This window comes from Grammomys surdaster, unplaced genomic scaffold (genome assembly GCF_004785775.1).
Source record: "Grammomys surdaster isolate TR1022 unplaced genomic scaffold, NIH_TR_1.0 125846, whole genome shotgun sequence".
Classification (NCBI taxonomy): domain Eukaryota; kingdom Metazoa; phylum Chordata; class Mammalia; order Rodentia; family Muridae; genus Grammomys; species Grammomys surdaster.
Window position 1 is genome coordinate 1,672,355 of NW_021620672.1, and position 21,398 is coordinate 1,693,752.

A 21,398-nucleotide genomic window follows, 5' to 3' on the forward strand; every position below is an offset into this window, starting at 1 on the left:
TTTTAAAGTCCCCACTGATGGGCCATTCCAATTGTGACTCTCCTCAGGGACTACAAAAATCCTAGCCCATCTTTGACAACAGCTTCTTAGTAAGAAAAGTTCCCAACTCTGCCTAGAGTCTTCTGCAGCTCCACTGTGCCACTTTCACTCTCTTTGGATTCTGGAACCTGTTGGTTCTCCTTGCCCAGATCTAGGGAGAAGGGAATAAAAGCTAAGACAAATCTAGAAGGAAGCCTAAGTTAAGCGCCCTATGACTGTGACATAGAGGAGCCAGGTTCTTGGCAGGGAACTCTCATGAGGACTTCTCCCTGTTTCTAAACCACTATTTTCTCCTTAATGGTACAAACACTCCTTAACCTGTATTCTGCCCTCTATCTCCCAGGAACACAAGCCCCTGTGTCCCGTACCCTGTTCTGTCTCTTTAAGGTGAAATTAAATAGCTATTTCATGGCTCTAGGAATATTTAGCCACATCTGGAGATGTTGTTTGTTGTTGTTGTTGCTTTTGTTGTTGTTTTTAGTTATACTGATGGGGCACTGGCCAATCAAGGCCAGAGAGGCTGCAGAGCTTCCTAGAACACAGCCTCCCTCAGAAGATAACTATCCAGCCCATAGTGTCAATCAGAACTGAGATAGAGAAACTAATTTCAATCAGGTTAAGCTCCTCAGTCAAAGTCTAACAGTCACTGAAAAGGTCCCAGCCTCAGCCTGATTCTGAATGTCAACCCCTCACATGGTCCATAGCTCTTGACATCAGAAAACGGTCTTGTAGAGTCACCTGCCCTCTGAATTGCCTTACTCTAAACCAACCAGACACAGCCCGATCCATGCTACTGATCTGAGCTGTATTCCCAATCCATCCATACCTTTCTCCAATCTTCTCATGCAAAAAGCTTTAATTTTTTTTTCTAATCCTTTAATTTCAAAGCCTGTATAATCTGATTCTCCATTGCCTACTGGGGTCATAAAGAAAAAGAACCCTTAATTGGAAGCTAATCTTGAGTGTGTCACCAATCAACTAGAGGTGGGAATTTAGTCTAGGAGGTACTTATGTACTTGAACTTCTCTCAATATCAATATCCTTTTTGGAATAATAATAATAATAAATTGCTAAAGTCTTTGCTGGCTCCAGGACCCTGAAAATAGATTCTCTCACTTCACTGTTGACATCTGGTCTAGCCGTTGTTGTGTGTGGCTGGTCTAGGACATTTCTGGCTTGCTAGCTCTTGCTCCACCCTCCCTTACTGTAGCCTCACCCTCTCCCCCAGCCTCAGGAGTCTGAGTAGGGCAGGTGTACTTACCCATGAAGCTTACCTAGTTCATGGAGGAAGTTCTGTCTCTTGCTGGGAACCCATTTTTCTACTGTAGTGTGTGACATTTAGGCTATATTTTCAAACTACTTTTCACTCTTTCATCCTAAAATGAAAGTCAAATTGTTAAGAGATTCATAATCCATTTGACCTATCCAGTGTTTTGGGAGGTAATAAGTCTGTTTCACCAATGTAATGAGAAATTTTTCATTTTCTGAGAACTGGCTTAAGGTAGAGTTCTTGGCCAAATTGAAGGGTTCTTATAAAAGTTCAGACATACACACACTTTTACAAGCAGGCACCCATGTTCACACATTCAGAGATGACAAAAGGCAGTGGGCCATGGGAGACAAAAGACTACAAAAAAAAAAAAGTCAAATCTTCAGACAAGTTCCCTAAAAGCTTACTAAATATATGATAACCATAATGTTTGTGTTTGGGGGTAGACATATAGAAACCAGCAACGGAGCTGAGAATCCTATTCAGGATGTCTTCGAATAAAAGGTAGCTCACGCGGACCCAGGAACACGCAGCCGAAAGGTGCCTGAAACGGATGCTCTGGTCACAGAATCATGGATCCAGTTGTCATAGGCCCAAGAGACTTGTCTCAATCAGACCATGGAGTGATAAGGCAGCTGCTGCCTCCTGCCGGTTCAAGCAGAAAGCCCTGGAAATGGAAAGATGCTACACGGAAACCAGCGCCAGACCCCTAGTCACAGGGGCCAGCCTGGCTTTTGTGACCTCACAGGAGGTATGGGTGACTCTTGTCTGTGGGACCTTACTGTAGTCAAAGATCAGAGACATACCCACAGGGGAGACTACCTCCCTAGGGAGGGAGCCAGGAAATTCACAGCTCCATGTAGCTCCACGGTGTTACTCTAGAAGGATCACCATGAAGAAGGTCAAAAAGAAAAAGTCTGACTCCAGGCGCCGCAGGAATTCCATTTCACCGCAGACTAGCTCCGACTCCTCACAGCAGCCCAGCTCAGAAACCCCGCCGTCATGTCCAGAGCCCGCCTCGCCACCACCGCAGCCACAGCCTTGCCAGGAGTCCACCCCACACCCTGAGCCTAAACCACAAACACCACAACCTCTCCCACCTCCAGAAAAACGTACCTCATCTCCATGCCTGGTACCCATGGAACCTAAACCAACCAGCTGCAGGAAAGCAGGTGGGCAGACTTCCTGCTTTAAAGCAGTTCTAACCTTCTTGCTGATAGAGTCCCAGAGTCCCCAGAGGTGGGCTCTTGTCCGGTGGTGGTATGTAGTCAGCACGCTACCTGGGGCCAAGTTTGTGAACTGTAGAGGGGATGATTTTTACCAGAGAGTAGAGTTCCTAGGTTTTGTCATTCTATAGCAGCATCCCAGGTCTCACTGGAAACAGTCTTGGATACATACTAACGTTTATGGCTCCATGGGGAGACTCTCTCATTGGGAGTCAGTTAGCAACCATTTAGAAATTAAAAGAAAATATGGTCTGAAAGAAAGGAAGCAGTGATATGCCTTCTGGCTACTTTTTATCTTCTTATTTTCACGAGAGGCCTGACGAAGATAGTACTGGGGGATGGGGTAGATAGCTTTTGAGAGAACTGGGAGTTTCTGTTTGCCAGATGGAAGATGGGAGGAGTTTTGTCTTGTTTTGTTTTTCTATGTTACCCCAAAAGGTCTGACCTTGGACCACAGAGAGGATGGCTAGATCAAATATAGGACTCCTGACTAACTCCTAACTTCAGATGAACCACAAATAATGTTATAATTCTTAGTATCTGTTCCAAATAGGCATCCTGTATTTGTGTGTTAAATTGTCATCCCTTCCCACAGAAGATACTCGAAGAGGTTCTGCTCAATGTATAAAACAAACCAAAAGTGGAAAAAAATGTTTATAGCCATCACTTTAATTTAGCTCTGCCTAAAATTAAATGGCTGGCTGGCTGTCAAAAAGTGGTCTCCATCTAACTGGATAGCCAGTGAGAGACAAAACTTTGGACAGTATCAAGGGGACTCAAGTGGAGTTGGGAAGTGGGATGCTTCAAACTGCTAAGGATAATGAAGATAGCCAACCCAACTGACCACTGACCATCCTTTCCACACCTAGCCCTCCGTTCAGCCATCCTAAGTTAATCTTATCTGGCAGTACTGTAGGGAGGAAATACTCCTTTGTCCTCTGTAGCAGCCTTTGGTATGGCTGAAAGGGGAACTTCAGTCTATTCTTATTATAGATTCCCTACCCTTGACCTTGCAATTCTAAGAAGCCAGCCAGTCTCCCAAGGTGGAGGAGGATATCTTTCTCTGGCCTTTCCTTGAACCATGACCAAAGTACTCTATGACCTTGAGCAAACCACACACTCTGGGCCACAGTAATGCTTTGATGTCTGAGCAGAAAAAGAGCGTGGGCCATGAAAGAACGAGAGCTCTAAATCCCAGGAATTGCCAGGACAACGGGGACTCTGTGTCTAAGGGCCAACCTGTCCTTGACATACAGTGTCTGTCTGTAATGTGAGCTTCAATCACGGAGATGAACATTTCTGGGTGATGGCCTCAGAGCTGGTGTCAGTAGAAAGCAAAACTGTCCTGTACCAAATCTTTTAGATCTTCATGCGCTCGCTTAGAAAACGATAGGGTATTGAAGAGGCAAAGCAAAGAAAGTTCGTGGCCTATTGTATTTGTTAACCTTCTCATCCCTGTGACCCAATTACCTGAGAAATAACTGAAAGGGTGACTTATGCTGGCTCACAGTTTTAAGACTATCCATGTATTGATGGCAAGGAGCAGCTCACAATGAAGCAGCTAGAAAATGGAGACAGGGAGGGGCCCAAGGCATGATAGAACCTGCAGAGGTGTACCACTGATACCCTGCAATACCTGCTAGGATCCACCTCTTAGCACTTACCAACTCCCAATAATGTGACGTCTAGAATTGTCCTGGAGACTGTGTCCCACTCCCAAGAACCAAGTGCAGCCCTCATCTCTCTCCTTCTCTGTCCAGCAGCGCCTCTGACTTACGTGGCTCCTCGCTCCTGCCCCTGTGTGGCCTGCCCGGGCAGCTCCGCTTGCTGGCGTCGTCTGGGGCTTTGCCATAGCCGAATCTTTGATGTCCTTCTGCCTCGGGACTGGTCATCCATGCCAGGGAGAGGATTCCCAAACCTTCTCACCTTCTACAGGTTCCCGCATGGGTGGGAGGGCTAAGGCCTTGGCTGTACACTCCCCAGGGCCAGGCTCTGTCGTCAGATCTTGTTGGCAACGGTGTGTAACTTCCTCCAAAAATCAAAGGCCTTTCAAAAGCAAAGCCTTCCCTTCTAAATAACAATCTCTGTGGTTTGGTGGGCAGGCTCTTTGTTGTCCCTTTTCTTTTTTTTCCACGGAAACCGTCATCCCTGAGAGCACTCTCCCACCCAGCCCATTGTAAACTCAGGAGCTTTGTGATTACACATTGGTTGGCCATTCACTTATATATACATATTTTTTTTTGGACCCATACCATACACAGGGAACATCTACTTATCAAACGGTATGTTAATTATCCCTGAACTCATTGATAAACCTGATCATAACTCATAGGTCCCTTCTGCTAATAATAGCAAAACCTGCCCCACTCAGAGTATGGCATGCTGTTACCAGGAGTCCTTACAGGGGCCATGTTTTCCAGACCGGTCTGTTAGTGGCAACCCCTTCTTCCATCGTGACATCACGCAGTCTCTGTCCTACTTACTCTTCTGCAACACCTCCAGAGAAATGTCATATGTCATCTGCCCACTGGCACTCATGAGAAGGGCGCTGTCCATGTTAAGAACAAACTGAAAATGTCCTCCCCATTGCAGGACTTGCTGGGTCACGTGTTGGGGCTAGGAGAGGAATCTCTACCAAATGAGCCACCCTGCTTATTCTCAGGACTTCACAAAAAAAACCCTGGAAGAGGTCCTTCCACTTGGAGGTCCCATATCCCTACATCAGGAGCACAGCCCACCATCCTTGAATAATAATAATAATAATCACACAGATGTAGGGGATTTGCGTTGATTTGGGGAAGAGAACACACTCAGAGATACCATCTCTTGGGTCCCAGCCAGGAAGAATCCGCTCACCTCTCACCCACACAGTATGTCTGTTCAATGGTGCTGCATGTTTTCCTGGGTGAAAAATCAAATCCTACGCTGGGGGGGGATGCTAGGTGCTATGAGGGACACCTAAACAATATCTTTATCTTCCAGTGTGTTCAGCCTGTGAAGCTAGCTAGCTAAGATCCATGCGTTTAGAAGCCTGTGCACAAAGCAGGTAGTAGTATGTGGTACAGGAGGGCTTCTGGGAGTTTCAGAGTAAGACAGCACCAATATCAGGGTTGACAGCATTGTGTGCCCAGTGTATGAGCCAACTCCAAAAGTATCCTTGGAACTTTCTCTGGCTTAGGATGGAAAGGAGGGGTGTTCTATGCTGTAGGAAATGCCAAAACACGGTTCAGAGTGAAGAAAGCAAGAGAAAGAAGCAAAGAATCCCATGGCCAGGGCAAGATGTACATTTATTTTCCCACATGAGCCCCTGCTTCTGCAGTCTCTACCTTCTCAGAAGATTTACAGTAGGCATCCATGGAGACAAGAATCACTCCTTTAGTCGGCTTTTAAATCAGACTAGACACGGTGCTTTTTGAATGGCTTCTTCGAGTTTTCTGGTTCACTCATTTGCTGTCCCAGTCTTTGTAGAGGATGTAATATGCTATTTCCTGATATCTGAAAATCTCTAAACTGCCTTAGAGGGTTGTTGTGAAGCACATTGAGTGGGAGGTGTCTGGTACAAGGCCTGGCACATCATAGTCTGGACCTTCCTCGGACCTTGTTGCCCCTCTGGGCATCAGTCACAGGCTACCGACCCTAGTGCCCCATGGGTCTTGTAGGAAATTTTGTGGAGAGGGGTGTGAGCAATGTGTCTCTTTAGGAGAACAATCAGGAGGGGACTCTGTAAGTTCCACTGTCTCCTTCTAGTACTCAGACACTGAAGACTTTCTCCCCGACCCCTATCCCCTTTCTGTTTTGGTTTGTAGAAAACCTTCAAGGAAATACTGCACTTCCCGTAACTATCGTGCTTCAAGCTCTCGGAACTGTTGCTGTGGCTCTGGGAGCCCTGGGAGCTGCCTACTTCATGGCTGAATCCTTGTGAACTGAACCCCAGGCCCACAGTCCGGCAGGTAGGAGGATCACCTTGTCCCTTTTCTCTAGCTAGAGAAGAATATCTCAAGGTGACTAGGCCTTCAGCCTGTCAGGAAAAGCTCACAATCATTCCTGCCTCAAGACGGGCTGTCAAGACTCTTTCAAGCCTCTCTGGAGACCTTTGATTAGAACCATCAGGACAAAGGCCCTTCACACAGCCCTAACCCTGACCTGCTATGGCTTTCCTAGATAGGAAGAAGTAGGGGAAGAGTGGGATAGAGATTAGCCCCATCTCAGATAAGCCCCGCTACTGTATCCCCAACTATTTCCACTCATACCAGCGTTCTCCAGCCTGTACCAAGGACATGCTGCCTATGATTCTTTGGAATGTGTGTGATTTCTGTCACTGACCATTTACATTACATCATCTCTGAATATGAGGATGTCTTCCATCACCACTCCTGTCTCACCTGAACCTAGAAGCAGAGCCCCAAACAAGGACTGAATGCACTAAATACCTAGAGGAAGTACTCTTGGGACAAAGCAGTTAGGAGGCGAGAGCAAGAGGGAAAGGAGGAAGAGAAAGCTTCAGCCTGGCCCTATGGAGTCCCAGAATGTTACCTGTACAACAGATGCTCTCCCTCAAGAGACACAAGGCATCCCCTTTCATGCCCCTGTGTCAGTTAGTCAGTATGTGACTATATGGGTGTAGGGAGGAAATTTGGGTCTTTGTGTAAAAAGCAATTCTTCTTGGGCTGAGGGCAAGTCACTGGAGGAGGAGGAAGCTCTTGGTCATCAGCAGCCAAAATTCATCATTCAAAGAGCCAATGGATCAATCAGGAAGGGGACTGGGGAAAGGTGGTCACCAAGAGCACCCACAGGCATCCCAACAGCTAGGTCTTGTTCAAATGGTCTTGAATGCTTTAAAAGTGATGGTTGAAGTGGGGAGTTAGAGCCCAGTGAGACATTTCAGCCTGTCCCTTCACCCTCTGTCATCCATACATGGGATTGGACAGGGGATGGCTGTAGTCAAACACGGGTCTGGGAATCAATGCTTAAAATCTATAAACATCCAAACCCTGTGAGAGTTCAGCATCATTCCTGGAGCTCCTGATGACTATTCAAGAATCATTTGAAGACTATTATTAAACCACTCTGACCTCCAGGAAATAGCACAGCACTTGAGAGCCTTGTCTTCCCTCTTCCTGGACTTGCTGGGAGTGGTGGGATATTTATTATGTTATCATGTCAGTATGGCAGCAAACAAGATGCTGGCTTTGGATTTAAACTGACAATCTCTAGTCTAGACTATGCCACCTGGAATCTCAGTGTAAAGGGCATGATCGTCAATGTCATGTCTAGTAGAGGGTAAGTTCTTTCCGAAGATGATGGTCATGAGGACTCAAAGAGAGCTGTTAAGAGTTTAAGTCCCATAGGCTGAATGAGGAGTTCATTGTCTCTATTGATCTAATGGTACATGTACCAAATGGTCCAATGGCAAACTGGTGGGTGCTGCTGTACCACAGTGGTAGCAGGCCTTCCTTTTATAGGAGCCCATTGAGAACATTGCATTATTTGTGGTCTGGTGTATTCAATATGTTCATAGGCCTGTTTTTTCCAATATGATTTTGTCACATCCACATACTCACGTGTTTTCCTGGCTTAATTTGGTGAGTGCATGGGTTGGTGGTATAAATGAGCTATCAGTTTGTGCCTCATGGTGGATGTTGAACAGATGGGGGTTGTCTACTTCAGCTAAGGCACAGCCCGAAAGTTGCTGCCTTATAGAATATGGAGTAACAGTCCAGAGCTCAGGCTGATCGAATAGCATCCAGACCAGAGAGGATCCTCCTGGCCAGGAAGAAGTGAGGTGGAGGTCAGATGGTGTGGGGCAGCCCAAAGTCCCACTGCCATGGCCAAGGGTGTTTCCAGAAGGCTCTGTGGTAGGATAGGTTCGTAGATAGACCTGTAGGTGTAGAGCCCAGAGAAGTACCACCCTAAAACATACACAGTAGAGAAGGACTTTGTGGGTACAGTGGGCTTTGAGGCTTAGCCCTCAGTTCTGACAAAAGGAAAGGGGTAGTTGAGTGTCTTTCTCTGTCCAAAATGAGCCTTCATCAGAGGAACATGACAAGCTGCCTCCTCTTAGAGAAAGATGCTTCCAGAATTTTCTTTCCTAAATCTTGGAGAACCAACCTCTCCCATAGCATTTTTCCTCAGCCAATAATGAAGCAACGAAAGCAAAAGATTCCTTTGGGACAGTGAATATGGTCAAACACAACACCCTAGTGAACTTCTGGGAGAGGAGGAGTCTATCTCAGCTGCTCGGGTCTCTCAGGGAATGGGGAGTTAACAGGGAAGGTGCTGGCATTGGCTGAGCCCAGGAGATAGATGTTCTAGGACTTTACAAATAGAGCCATGGCCTTGGGGTAAAGCAATGTGGCTGACTTTCAAGAAGCAAAGAAGAAGAAAGGAAGAGATCAGTGAAGGAGGAAGAGGAGGACGAGAACGAGAAAGAAGAAAATGAGACAGAAAGAATAAATGGAAGGAAGTAAAGAGAGAGAGAGAGAGAGAGAGAGAGAGAGAGAGAGAGAGTCAAATAGAAGGAATTTGAACTCTAAAATAATTTACCTTTTTGCAAAAAGTGTTTAGCTATTGAACCCTCACAGGTAAGACTGTAGAGTGGAAAGCTGTTGAGATAGGTCACAAGGAATTGATTATGGGGCTAATGACTCTGTTATTTATCATTTATTTTTCCTTACAGATCCAGTTTCCATCAAAGGATCTCACTTGTCACCAAAATAGACAGAGAGAAACTATCTTGTCTCTTTTCTTCATTTTTTTTTTTGAGACAAAGATTTGCTATGTAGCCCAGGCTAGCCTTATGCTCACAATCCTTCCACCAGAGCCTCCAGGATGCTGGGGCTACAGGTATATGCCACCACAGTCAGCTACAAATCTGTCTTCAGTGTCTTTTATTCAGAAACATAAAAGTTGGATCCAGCACAGAGTCAGGAAGGTAAGTTCCTTGAGGTTCTGAGGCAGCGTAAGTACCTACAATTTCTAGGCTTGGCTTCCCAACCAGGTGGAGCCACAGCTGGTACACATTCAGTGAGACCATGTATTTTCACTTTTCAAGCAAGAAATGCACGGCTCAATTCAGTGCCAATTTAATTAGTCAGCCATACCTCAGGCCGGTTAGTAGGAGCAGAAGAAATAAGATAACATGAAGCCTGCTCTCTGAGTGGCAAGGGCTCTGGACCCAACAGGGGTATCTCTAAGAAATGGCTCCTCTTGGCATCACTTGTAATGGAGTCCTGACCTGTTTGCACCCTGTGGCTATTTCTGGCCAGTACTGGGTGGACTTTTTCTTCTAACTCTTAAATAGCCAGGTAGAATCTTAGTCTACAGAAATCCCAGCAAATACTCCTGGAAAAGGGGGTAATGGTAAGAATGGGAGACTGACAATACTGGGTACAGTGGCCTGGAGACCCACTGAAGCCCGGACCCTGCTGGTGCCACCCTGGAAGATGTCACAATACACCATCAGAGTAATCCCACTCAAGAGAAAACGAAGCAGTGTACAGCCACTCCTGTCTACTGTCAGTGGAGGCCTACTAGTAGGGAGGTTGCTGTATGTCTGTCCTCTGGAAAGAAAACCTGTAGGCAGAGAAGAGCAGATGTCAAAGAAAGGTGTCCCCAAGGAGTATGGGGCAGGTAAAGGTGGGCTAAGGACCTGCTATTTCTTTACGAATTGTCAAGGGGAAATTCTCGTCAGATCAGTTCCTGACGGGGGTCAATTTTACTTACGGGTTCATGGCATGGCACCCCAAATATGCCACTCTCCATAAGGATTATTCTAAGTAGAAAGCCATTGAGAAATCGAAGCTCACCTCTGCCCTCTCTGATCTACCTGAAAACAGCCTAATTTCTGCCATTACAATGAGGTGACCTCCACCCCACCCCAGGAAGGGTGAACAGTCTTGTCCCTGAAGACAGCTTCCACGAAAACCATCCCACACAAAGTCTGCCTTGTCCCCATTTTGGTGCTCTTCCTCAGTTGGCCACCATTCACCCTAAAACATTTTATAGCTTCCCTACAAAGGTCTTGCTGTTTATGGGAATGCTCTGCACATCCTTCCCATGTATCATTGCTCTGTGTACACCCACTGCCTCATTGATAACTTGTTTTTTCTCTTGCTCATCTGCCCTTTGTTGGTCTAATTTGGAGGGCACAGCCAACAAACCTAACATGGGTAAATGAAAAAGTATTTCTCCCTCCATATTAGATAGGAAGTTTTTCAACCCCATCCCCCAAAATCTGTGTATTAAAACCTAAGCCATTTCCCAATATGTCAGAATTAGAAGGTGGAGCCTTAGGAACATGACTAGATTCATGAGGTGGTACCCTCATAAATGAGTTTGGTTCCCATTTTAAACAAAAACAAAAGGTCTCAGAGGGCTGGGGTGTAGCTCAGTAGGTAGAGGGTTTGCAGAGCATGTACAAAGCCCTGGGTTTAACCATCAGTGCAACAAAGCCCAGTTGTATCTCCAAAGAGAGTTTCTCCTCGCTCTCCTGCCTCACAGCACTCAAGACTAATGTGATCTCATGAGGAGGGGAGACTGCTCCCCCACAGAAAGCAACACCGCTGCTGTGGTTGACACCTCTGGGTCTCCAGTTCTAACATGACCTGTCTGGAGACAGATGCTATTGAGAGTTCAGCTGGCAAGACTGCTTCCATTCAGCAGGTTCTAGACCTAGGCCCTGTGCTTCTAACATAAATCCTGGTCTCTCCCAGCCCTCTTCAGTGTTGGGTTTGCTAGAATGGCTCTAGGAACCCAAACATCTCTATTAGCTTATAAAGATCTACAGAAGGGGTGGGACAAGGAACTTCCCTGTCCTCTCCTAGTGCACCATCCTCTGTGAACTGTCACTTGGTCAGCTACCTAGGACCGCGCCCCATCCATGTCTTGGATTTTTATGGAGATTTCATTTCCCAGGTATGATGGAAGCTGTTGGACAAAAGGTGTTTGGTCCAGTGCTGACTGGATCAGGGGTGGGGAGGATAGACACAGCAAGGCCCCTTTGGATTTTTCTCAGACTCTGTGCAGTATCCCTCCCTCCAGGTATGGAGCAGTTTTCTCTGGAATGGGGAGGCTCCTTATGTAGATCATAGGATATCTTTATGGCCAGCTGCAAGATGGGTAGGAAAAGATTAGAGTTTCTATAGCCCACCTTGTGGAAAAGAAATTCTAGCTTTATGGCCTGCCTAGGGAGGGGAAGCTAAAATCGGTGAGTGTAAATTTTAAAATACGACACCTACTAGCAGAAGTTTTGAGATAGCAGCGCAAATGGACTAAGATAATACCCCCACATTGGTTTTATGTATTCTCACATTTTTTCATCACGGTTCACTGATGCGAAGTCCCCACTCTTCACTGGGCTCTGAAGGTGGTACCCTCGAAAACTGGCGTTATAGAAAACTAAGAAGACTGGCGAGATGGCTTAGCTGGTGAAGGTGTGTGCAGCGCAGCTTTTAGGAGCCAAAATAAGACAAAGCATTAGAACCAATTCTCGTCATTGCTCAACCTGCTTTCTTATAGAATTCAGGACCACCAGCCCAGAAATGGCACCACCCACAATGGGCTGGGTCCTCCCCCAGCAATCACTAAGAAAATGCCCTATAGCTGGATCTTATTGAAGGCATTTTGCTCAATCAAGGTTCCCTCCTTTCGGATAACTCTAGTTTGTGTGTCAATAAGATATAAGACTAGCCAGCACCCATGCCAATGACTTTGAAATGCATTCTGGGAGTCAAAGATGCACGTATGGACCCTTCAGCCCTGTGACCCAAAATACATATGGTATATGCTGCATACAAAATACATATGGTACAATGCATATGTACATGCAGCAGTACAGGGGAACTCTTGGATGCTTGGCTTAGTCCTTCTTATGGGTCACTTCAACAGGCTGACCATAAACCACAGAGGGAGGACCTGTGTCCTGAGGAGTCATACATAAGGAGAGACAAAATCTCAGGACCTCCACCTTCTCTCAGTGGTCTCCAAGGGATGCTGTGTGTGGTGGGTTAAGGACCTATCATGGGCTCTTGTACTGGGGTCAAAGCCTCTGGTTAACACTTGGAGTTAAGTGTCTTCCTCCTTCAGGCTTGTGGTTCAAAACTCGCGCGGGGCCTGGGGCGGGTCACACCTGCCCACCGTGGTCGCAGCTGAGGCAGTCCTCAGAGCCATGGCTCAGGCCTCCCCCAGGCGCTCCTGTGGTCTCAGCTGATGGTTCAATCTCGGTACTCGAGCGGCGTGTGGGCAGGGTCAGGGGCTCCCACGCCCTGTGGCCAATGCAGTCCCTGGAACCGTGGCTGCAGCAGAGAGAGGGAGCCCCACTGACAGCTGGGACAGGGAAAGCGGGGCGGCCTCGGCTGAGTCCCCGGAGCAGCCTGTGAAAGTGCAGGGACCGCTGCTGCAGGGAGTGTGCCCCATGGACCGCTGCAACAGGGAGCGCCAGGAGGGCGGGAGAGGCTTTCCTACTTACACAAAGAGTCCAGAGTCCCAGGAGACACGTGGAATTGAAGACATGGAGATTTTATTGACCATGATGATATATCTGAATGATGGTGCTCTCCCACAAAATGCCAGGAGGGGCTTGCTTATACTGGGGAGCGGGGAAAAGGGAGGGGCTAGGGCCTTAAAGTAATATGTAAATCTTGAGGCAGAGACCTATTTCCCACCCTCTACCTGTGCCTTATGTGACCCACTGCATGTTAGGTCTCTGGGTTCTGAGGGCGTGGCCAAACACCTCAGGATTTCTGTAGCCCCACACAGGCTGTCTTTTGAGAGCAAAGATGAGCTGGGGATCTGCTCAAGGCCTCATTTATAAACGCCACAGGTGACTCTTAAGGCAAAAGGGATATAAATGAAACCCTTACAAAGAGGGTGAACCCTATTCAAACAGGAGCAGCCAGGCCCCACACACCAAGGCTCTCAGCCCTCTCTCTACAAAGCTGTATCCTTGACCAAGAAGAGGCTCAAAGCTGAGAAAAGAGGCCTTCTTGGGCCTTGGCTGCGAGTTTACTTCTCAAAGCTCTGCTCCCTGGAAACCTCCAGAGAGAAGTGACTCTCACACACATCCCAGCATCCACTGCTCTTGGCAAAGGCAGCTTCTCGCCTCCCCAGTTTGGAGCTGCTGGGGGATGCAGTGTGCATGCTTTCTTCTTTCCTTGCCCCTGGACTGCTCACAAACACAGACCTCTTTCACAAGCCGGCTATTGAAAGCTTGTTGGAAATGCAAATTGCTCAGCAGAGATTCTTTTCAAACACCAACGTTACATACTCCTGATGAGAGCTGCTAAGCAGGACAGACATCCCAGAGCAGGAGGCTTCTGAAGAACTAATGTTTGGGGTTAAAAGAAGCAGAACTTGGAGCTGGCAGCCAAGCAGGACACTCACCCCTTTGGGGGGGGTCTGTCCGCCCTCTTGCTTTTTTTGTAGACACTGCCCCATCATGACCCCAGGCCCGCCTCTCTCGCCCCTTCATTTGAGTATCACATTAGTCATGGGTGACTAAGGACTCAATCCAGCAGAGTTGTTGCCCATCCACAGATCAGATCCAAAGGGAGCTGGATAAACTGCTAAGTGAACCAATAGCTCCCCTTGACCCCAAGAACCCAAAGGCTCTGGGGACAGTCTTCCACCCCAGACTCTGAGGATAACTCAATAAGCCTGAGGCTGGCTGACTATGCTCCCTACCTCTGGTGCTCCTGAATCAGCCCTCACCCAGTAGCCTGGGGTCCCTTCCTTCCCCAAGGCTCTCCCTGAGGGTGAGGTGTTCTTTTTCACAGGCATCAGGAGTTACGGGGCCTGAGATAACTGATGAGAACAGGTTCTTCTCTCTATAGCTCCTTATTCTCCACCAAAGACAACAACAACAACAACAAATCACTTGGTTAAAATAGATGTTTACCCTCTGAATTCTGTAGACTTTCATACCAAAGATTTGTAACCTGTTGTTTCCACTTTCTAAGAGAATTTTCACATAATCTCTTTGTTTGGTGGTGGTGGTGGTGGCATGTTAGTTTTGTTCTGTTTTTTTGACAGGATCTTGACATGTAGCCTTGGCTAGCCCGAAACACATTGTGTCGATCAAGAAGGACTCAAAATCCATAGTGATCTTCCTGCCTCTGGCTCCTAAGTTTTGGATGTGTATCAACATACCCAGCTTTCTTTGTTTAAGATAAGGTCTTACTATGTAACCCATGTTGACTTAGAACTCATGATCCTCGAGTCTCAGCACCCCCAGTAACACTGGGATTACAGATGTATACCACCATACCCAGACAATTTCTCATGGTTGTGTGATGTTCCAGCATATGCCTGGTTTATAATGGATCAAGTAAAAGTCATCCAGACTTACATTAGTATCTGGCTCGCCATATCAATCACTGAATCCTGTCTATGGTGTCAGTTACAGTCACACATGAAGGAGAGGACACTGGGTCCAACTGTCTTAGACAAGGGGAATCTGGTGATTTATGTAACTGTATAATCTACAAGTAGCAGGCTTTGGGGTAGGTTTTATTCAAAACCTTTTCTTCTCTACTCTCTATTTTGCCCTCTGTGGAATTAGTTTCACCCTGTGGTTATGATGGTTGTGTTGGGGCAGAAAGATGTAATTCCCTCCTCACCCATCATAAGGGGCCTGTCCTACAACGAAAATCAGGTTAACAAAAGCATACTGCGTTTGCTGAATCCCTTTTATACTTTTACAAGCCCTTTGGTACTGAGGAGCCTCTAGATCTAATGAAGCATGGCTTTAATCCGACCACTAGGGAGGCAGAGGAAGCTAGTCTGATTTGTGTAAAGGAGTTCCAGGCTAGTCAAGGCTACACAGTGAGACCCTGTCTCAAAAACAGTAAATAAGTAGCCATGCCACAGGGAAGGCTGTTTCCAGACTTAGGTCTGCTGAAGCATAGACAGCCACATCGACGTATGATGGGACAGCATAAAGCTAACAGCCTGAAGATGAAACCCAGGAAGACCTGTCTCTTCGGAGTTTTGTTGATCTCAGGGTAGCATCCTTCCCACCTGGCTCTGGGGAAGAACCATCTGGAATGATAGCCCTCAAGGGAGATTTATTGACTTTTAGAGTTTTATGACTTAAGGAAAGGTTCTTGAGGAAGACAAATTCAGGTTTCTATGACTCTTCAGAAGGAAGAGGCAAACAGAATACCAAAATGGCAGAAAGTCAGAGACCCTTTGCTTCTGAGACCTTCCAGCCTCCTTTTATTTAGTTCAAAGGAGTATGCCAAAGCACCATAATTTGAAGTATTATCTTCTGACCCCCAACAGCTGCCAACAGTACCTAAGGCTGCAATCCAGAGAGAGTGCCCATGAGCCTGGCAATCACTGAGCATCCCAGGCAAAAGTTCTATGCTTCAATCTTCTTGGATCAGCATGCCCCACAAACCCCCATGGCAGGGACCAGGGAACTGGAGTGACTTAATTGGCTTACACCACTCAGGGTCCACCTGTGAGTTAGGTTGGAGTTATCTATCTTTGGAGCAAGGAGGCTGCATGAGAGAAGGCAGAATCAGAATAAAAATTCAGCTATTAGTAGCCATGAAATACTGAAGGCTTTAACATATGTCAATTTTATTATTTTTTATATTATTATTTTTATTTTATTTATTTTAGTATTATTATTTTTTCCCCTTTGAGACATTCTTTTTCAAGGGATCTACAGGCTTCTCCATTGCTTCCATTTTGTAAGCAGCACAATGGGCATCCATCCTCCAACACACATGTTGGCAAAAGCTCCTTCTTAATGCCGTTCCCCTCTGAGTTCTACATCCTGCCCTGTTTGTGCCAACTCTTCAAGGTTGCCTTACCCACTTCTCCACACATTCTAGGCTGCCCCTCCCCTCCCCCACCTCCCACCAAGCAGGCTATCTCACACCTTCACAGTCATTACCTACCCAGACTGCTCCAGATGGCTTTCTGAGGTTAGAAAATCCGAAACTTCCTTCTCATCCCATGATGGTCAACTGTGATGGAGATATTCACTTTAAATCAGAAATCCTAATCAGATTGACTCACCCACCTCGTGTTTTTAATCTAATTCTTTAATCACTTTAAGCCAAGCACATTCTTGATAGAAATGTGTCTGGTGATCAGGTGCATTGCCCTTCCAGTATTCAAGCAACAGAAAACCCGGAAGTTTATAGAAATATGACTGGGATGGATACTGTAGTGTGCTGCCTATGGGTGAGCTGGCTCTCCTGGATGCTGGTGTAGTCACTGCTAGCCACTTATATCTATCCCTCTGTCTGGGCATTGTTTTAACTAAAGAAAGCTGCCTCACCCAAGATTATATCACTTCCCAAAAGGCAAGGTAGGTTGATGGACAACAAGTTCATGTATGGCAAAAAAAAAAAAAAAACCAAAAACCAAAAAACAAAAAAACAAACAAACAAACAAAAAAAAAAACCAACCCTGGATCCAAGCCTCAGTTGAGGGTAATGCTGGAAAATCATCCCAAATGAATGAAAAAGAAAAACGAGGACATGACAGCCCCTAGGTATAGTTGAGGGAGAGTAATTTGTAGATATGAGGGAGTGCACAGCCAGAGGCATCTGGAAGGATCTAGACTGAACCAGGCTATAAGTGATGGGTAGAGGGGCTGGATCATGCATGACCTGAGAGTCCCAAATAAACAACCAACCAACCAACCAACCAACCAACCAACCAACCTACTAACCAATCAATAAAAAGCCATCTCCAAGGTTAGCAACTTAAAGCAACAATGTGTTATTTCCCACAGAGAGAACCCAGGATTGTCTCTGGGCCTTGCAGTTTCTCTCTACAACGTTTGCGTTGACCAGTGCCTCTTTACACCAATGCCTCTTTAAACGCAGTAGCTGAATTCCATGAGTGTTTCAACTGCACACACCACAGTACACATCCATGTTTCCAGCCGGCTTGCCTTATTTTGGCTAATACCCTGTTAGCCATGCCCGGAGTCCCATAGGGAACTCCACAGGAGTGTTCTTCCCCAGGGGCTACCAGGTCAATAATCTATCACAATCTGCCTTCTGACTCTCTGGGTGATCTATATCTACTTGCAAAATGAGTCACCCCTAGAGCAAAACCGGACTTCCAGAGGATCTTTTACAAACAGTCAGATGCAGGTTTGAAGTCCAAAGAGTCACCATTAAAAGGTGATTCAGGTGAGGTATTTCAAGGGCTAGTCCTGGTTAAAGAGCTGTGAAGCCCGATTGTCTCTCCAGCACACAAAGGAAAAACAGTAGGAGGAACAGAGACAGGAAAATACTTCAGGATTCTCTCTTCAAAACGGCTGAGTGAGGAAAAGGGGGCTCGTTATACCCTTTAGTCCTATGGCTGATTTAAAATTTTTTAAATTCTTTTACTTAGCTGACGGTTCAGTCAGGGGACTGAGGTAGGCCCTCTGCACATAGGCTGCAGTTGTGTAGCTTGGTCTTCCTGTGGGACTCCTGACAGTGGGAGCAGGATCTGTCTCAGACTCTGTTGTCTGCCTTTTTAGAACCCTTTCCTCCTGCTGGAGCGCCTCATTTAGGCTTAATAGGAGAGGAGGTGCCTAGTCTTACTGCAACTTGATGTGCCCGGCTGGTTGACGTCCGTCCGTGGAATACCTGCCTTTTTCTGAAGAAAGCAGAGGAGGAGCAGACTGGGGGTCAGGGACAGAGTTAGGAGTCGGCGGGAGGTTGTGGGAAGGAATGAGGAGGAGGAGGAGGAAGAGGAGGAAGAGGAGGAGGAGGAGGAGGAGGAGGAGGAGGAGGAGGAGGGTAAACTTATTTGGTTGTTACTGTTATTGGGCTTTTTTTTTTTCAGACAGGGTTTCTCTATGTAGTTCTGGCTTTCCTGGAACTTACTCTGTAGACAAGGCTGACCTTGAACTCACAGGATCCACCTGCCTCTGCCTCTCAAGGGATACCCCACTACCACCAGGCCTCCGTTAGCTTTTTAACTAAGCCTCTTGGTGTTAGTTCCAGTATTTTTTCTAGGAACCAAGACAGGCATCTTTAATTTATCCATGCCCCTGAACTCCAGCTTGCTTGCCCAGCCCACCTCCCTTAACCCCCATTTCCTACTACCTCTGAGAGATCTGTTCCCACCTACACGATCTCTCTAGTCCTAGAAGATATTTGGTTCTCTAGTGCTTCATTCACCAATCACACACACACACACACACACAGAGAGAGAGAGAGAGAGAGAGAGAGAGAGAGAGAGAGAGAGAGAGATGTACTTGAGCAGCAACAGAATATAGGAAGGATTTCTGCTTATTTGAGCAATGTTCCCTCTCAATCTTAGGGCAGTGACTCAGGAGACTTCCCTATCACCTTCTCCACTGTGCAGTAAGCACAGATTCCCCATAAAGCCCATTGCCTACATCTGGCCTTTCCTCTGGGTAGACTGAACTGTCTCCACAGAGAATGGGCAACTCCCAGAACTTCTAGCCTCAGACAACCCAGCAACATCTGGGAGGAAAGAAAATTCCAGAGAGTACCTGAGTACAGGGGCTGAAGCAAATAGAGACTGTGGAAGGCAAGATCCTGTGAGGAGCTGCAGTTACAATGGAGCTGCAGCGGAACTGAAGAGTTCTAGAAAGCTGCTGAATCACCCAGAGGAGCGAAAACTGAGGACAGAGCAAGACAAGCTCAGAGCTGTGAAACTACATGTAGACATGGGCTTCCCAGCACTCAATGGGCAAGGCAATACACCTCTGTCCTTGAAAGGGTACAGTGAAATTCATAAGCTCCCTACGTATCGTTAAAACATCCCGAGAGGTGTTAGAATTATGCCAAATAACTGCAAGTGTCATTAAATTTCTTCCTAATTATAATGACTACCACTGTAAATTGTAGAACTAACATGAATCCAGTGGTATTTGGCATGACACTCCAGATGGTTCCTTACCCTTAAATTCTGAACCTCCTTCCAGTAATTTGAATAGGATGAAGAGCATCAATCCGTTCTTCCAAATGCTTATCTAAATCCTCTTGTATATTCAACACATTAGTAACATTTTTTTTTTTTGCTAAATGATTAACAAAAGTAGCTGTCTTAACTTCTTGTGTCACAGCAATTGCAGAAGCAGTGGTGCTAGCAATTGATGTAATTAAAGCTGTTATACCAGAAATAATCAAGCCCGCTACCCTCTTGCTTCTGCTTAAAGCCTGACTCATTTCTTCCACTGTTTGCAAGCTATTTTTAGAATACCAAGGTTCTGTGATACTCAGGGCACTAAAACAAAAGCTGGTTGATAGACTTCCATAACTGACATGCCAGATTTCAAAACACAAACACAATTAGAAAGTGTACAATCAATTGGAGCTTATGAATTTCAAGAATGCCGCTCTGCTGAGCGTTGATGTAGTAGATACTGCTGATAAAATTACCCATGGCCTGAGGTCAGTATTTTTATTTTGGTCAAGCTTCAAAAATGGCATATATAGCTTGATAGTGCTAGCCCTTTTTGTCCTGGGAATACTTTTATTCCTGTCCATTGTGTTAAAGCTTTTCTTCAACAACATCAACATGTTGTCAGCCAAAGTACATGGCTTGAACCTGAAAATGGACCCCCAGACAGAGTTATTAAATTAACAGGCTGGCAAGCCAAGGATGGGTAAGATTCTGCACAGAGCCTTACCAATGTAAGACATAAGTGCATTGCTTTAGATAATGCATATTCCATGATGGGTAAGGAAGGCATTCTTGTCAGAGTGACCTAAGACAGGCTCAGTCTTGTTAATAAAATAAAAAGGAGGGAGAGGTGGAGAGCCTTTGGGGCTGCTTGGCAAGAATCTGACATGGGCCAAGGACAAGGAAATGGGCTGCTTGGAAAGAGTATGACATTGGCCAAGGACAAGGAAGTAGGTGTCAGGCAGGAATCTGACATTAGGCTACAACAAAGAAGCAATCTCAGGCAGGAATCTAAATTTTAGGCTAGAACAAAGAAGTAGGCTTCAGACATGAGAATGACCTTGGGCTAGGACAGGGAAGTAGGCTCAGATACTTTGGTCATCCTGATAAGCCCTTAGAAACAGTGATCACGGGAGTGTTTATGTAATTGGCTTTATTGCCTTGCTTTTTCTTTGACTATTTGTGTTTATTGTTTCACTTGTTCCTTGACTATTTCCATCTATTGTATTGCTAGACCCTCAACCTAGAACTGACCTTAATACATGCATGTAATTAAAATGGTATAAAAGCATAAAGGAGGAGGGGGGATGGGATAGGGGGTTCTAGGGAGGGGAAATGGGGAAAGGGGATGACACCTGTATTGTAAATAAATAAAATATCCAATCAAAAAATGACAAAAATAGGGTGCAGTGGTCTGCGTCTGGTTCTCCAGGATTAGAGATAGAAGCTGCTGACTTTGAAGGCCCACTCAAAGCCTCTGTGGCTCAGAGGCTCAGGGATATCAAGCTAGTGAAGCTACTCTTAGCCTTCTTGGGATTTCCATGAGAATATAGCAAAAAACAAAACAAACAAACAAACAAAAAACCCTGGTAACCTCGTCATTACATTGGGAACTAAACTCACAACACCTGAACGCTTTGGGGGTGGGGGAGGGGAAGGTACGTGTAAGACATCCAAGCCATAGCAATCTGAATAAGGGTGGGCCAATCCATACAAGCTCATAAAGACCATGATTGCATGATCACGTTTGGCCAACACCATTTCCCGAGCCATAAAACTTAGGCTCAACCTCCTTCTTGATCAGGTCAACTGGATTTCAAAGGAAATCCAAACCAAGGGATTTTGGAATCACGATGATGCTAGTTAACAAGGCATCTGTAATACTGACAGATTCCCATGCAGTCTACCTGGGACTTCGGGCGGTGTTGTGTTTATAAAAAGATAAAGAGATGATAAAGCGTATGTTCTGTGGG

At 46.1% G+C, this 21,398-nt stretch overlaps 1 protein-coding gene across 2 annotated transcripts; it reads left to right on the forward strand.

Moving 5' to 3' along the window:
- Positions 1-2,101: 2,101 nt before the first annotated feature.
- Positions 2,102-7,113, forward strand: Spata3 (spermatogenesis associated 3). Of its 2 annotated transcripts, XM_028789516.1 has the most exons (4): positions 2,102-2,481; positions 4,299-4,470; positions 6,342-6,485; positions 6,789-7,113. In XM_028789516.1, the coding sequence occupies exons 1-3, from the start codon at positions 2,202-2,204 to the stop codon at positions 6,445-6,447; spliced, it is 558 nt and encodes a 185-aa protein (XP_028645349.1). In that variant the 5' UTR covers positions 2,102-2,201; the 3' UTR covers positions 6,448-6,485; positions 6,789-7,113. The 2 variants fall into 2 exon arrangements, with proteins under 2 accessions (XP_028645349.1, XP_028645348.1); XM_028789515.1 differs by lacking the exon at positions 6,789-7,113 and having other exon boundaries at positions 2,202-2,481; positions 4,296-4,470; positions 6,342-6,447.
- Positions 7,114-21,398: the final 14,285 nt, after the last annotated feature.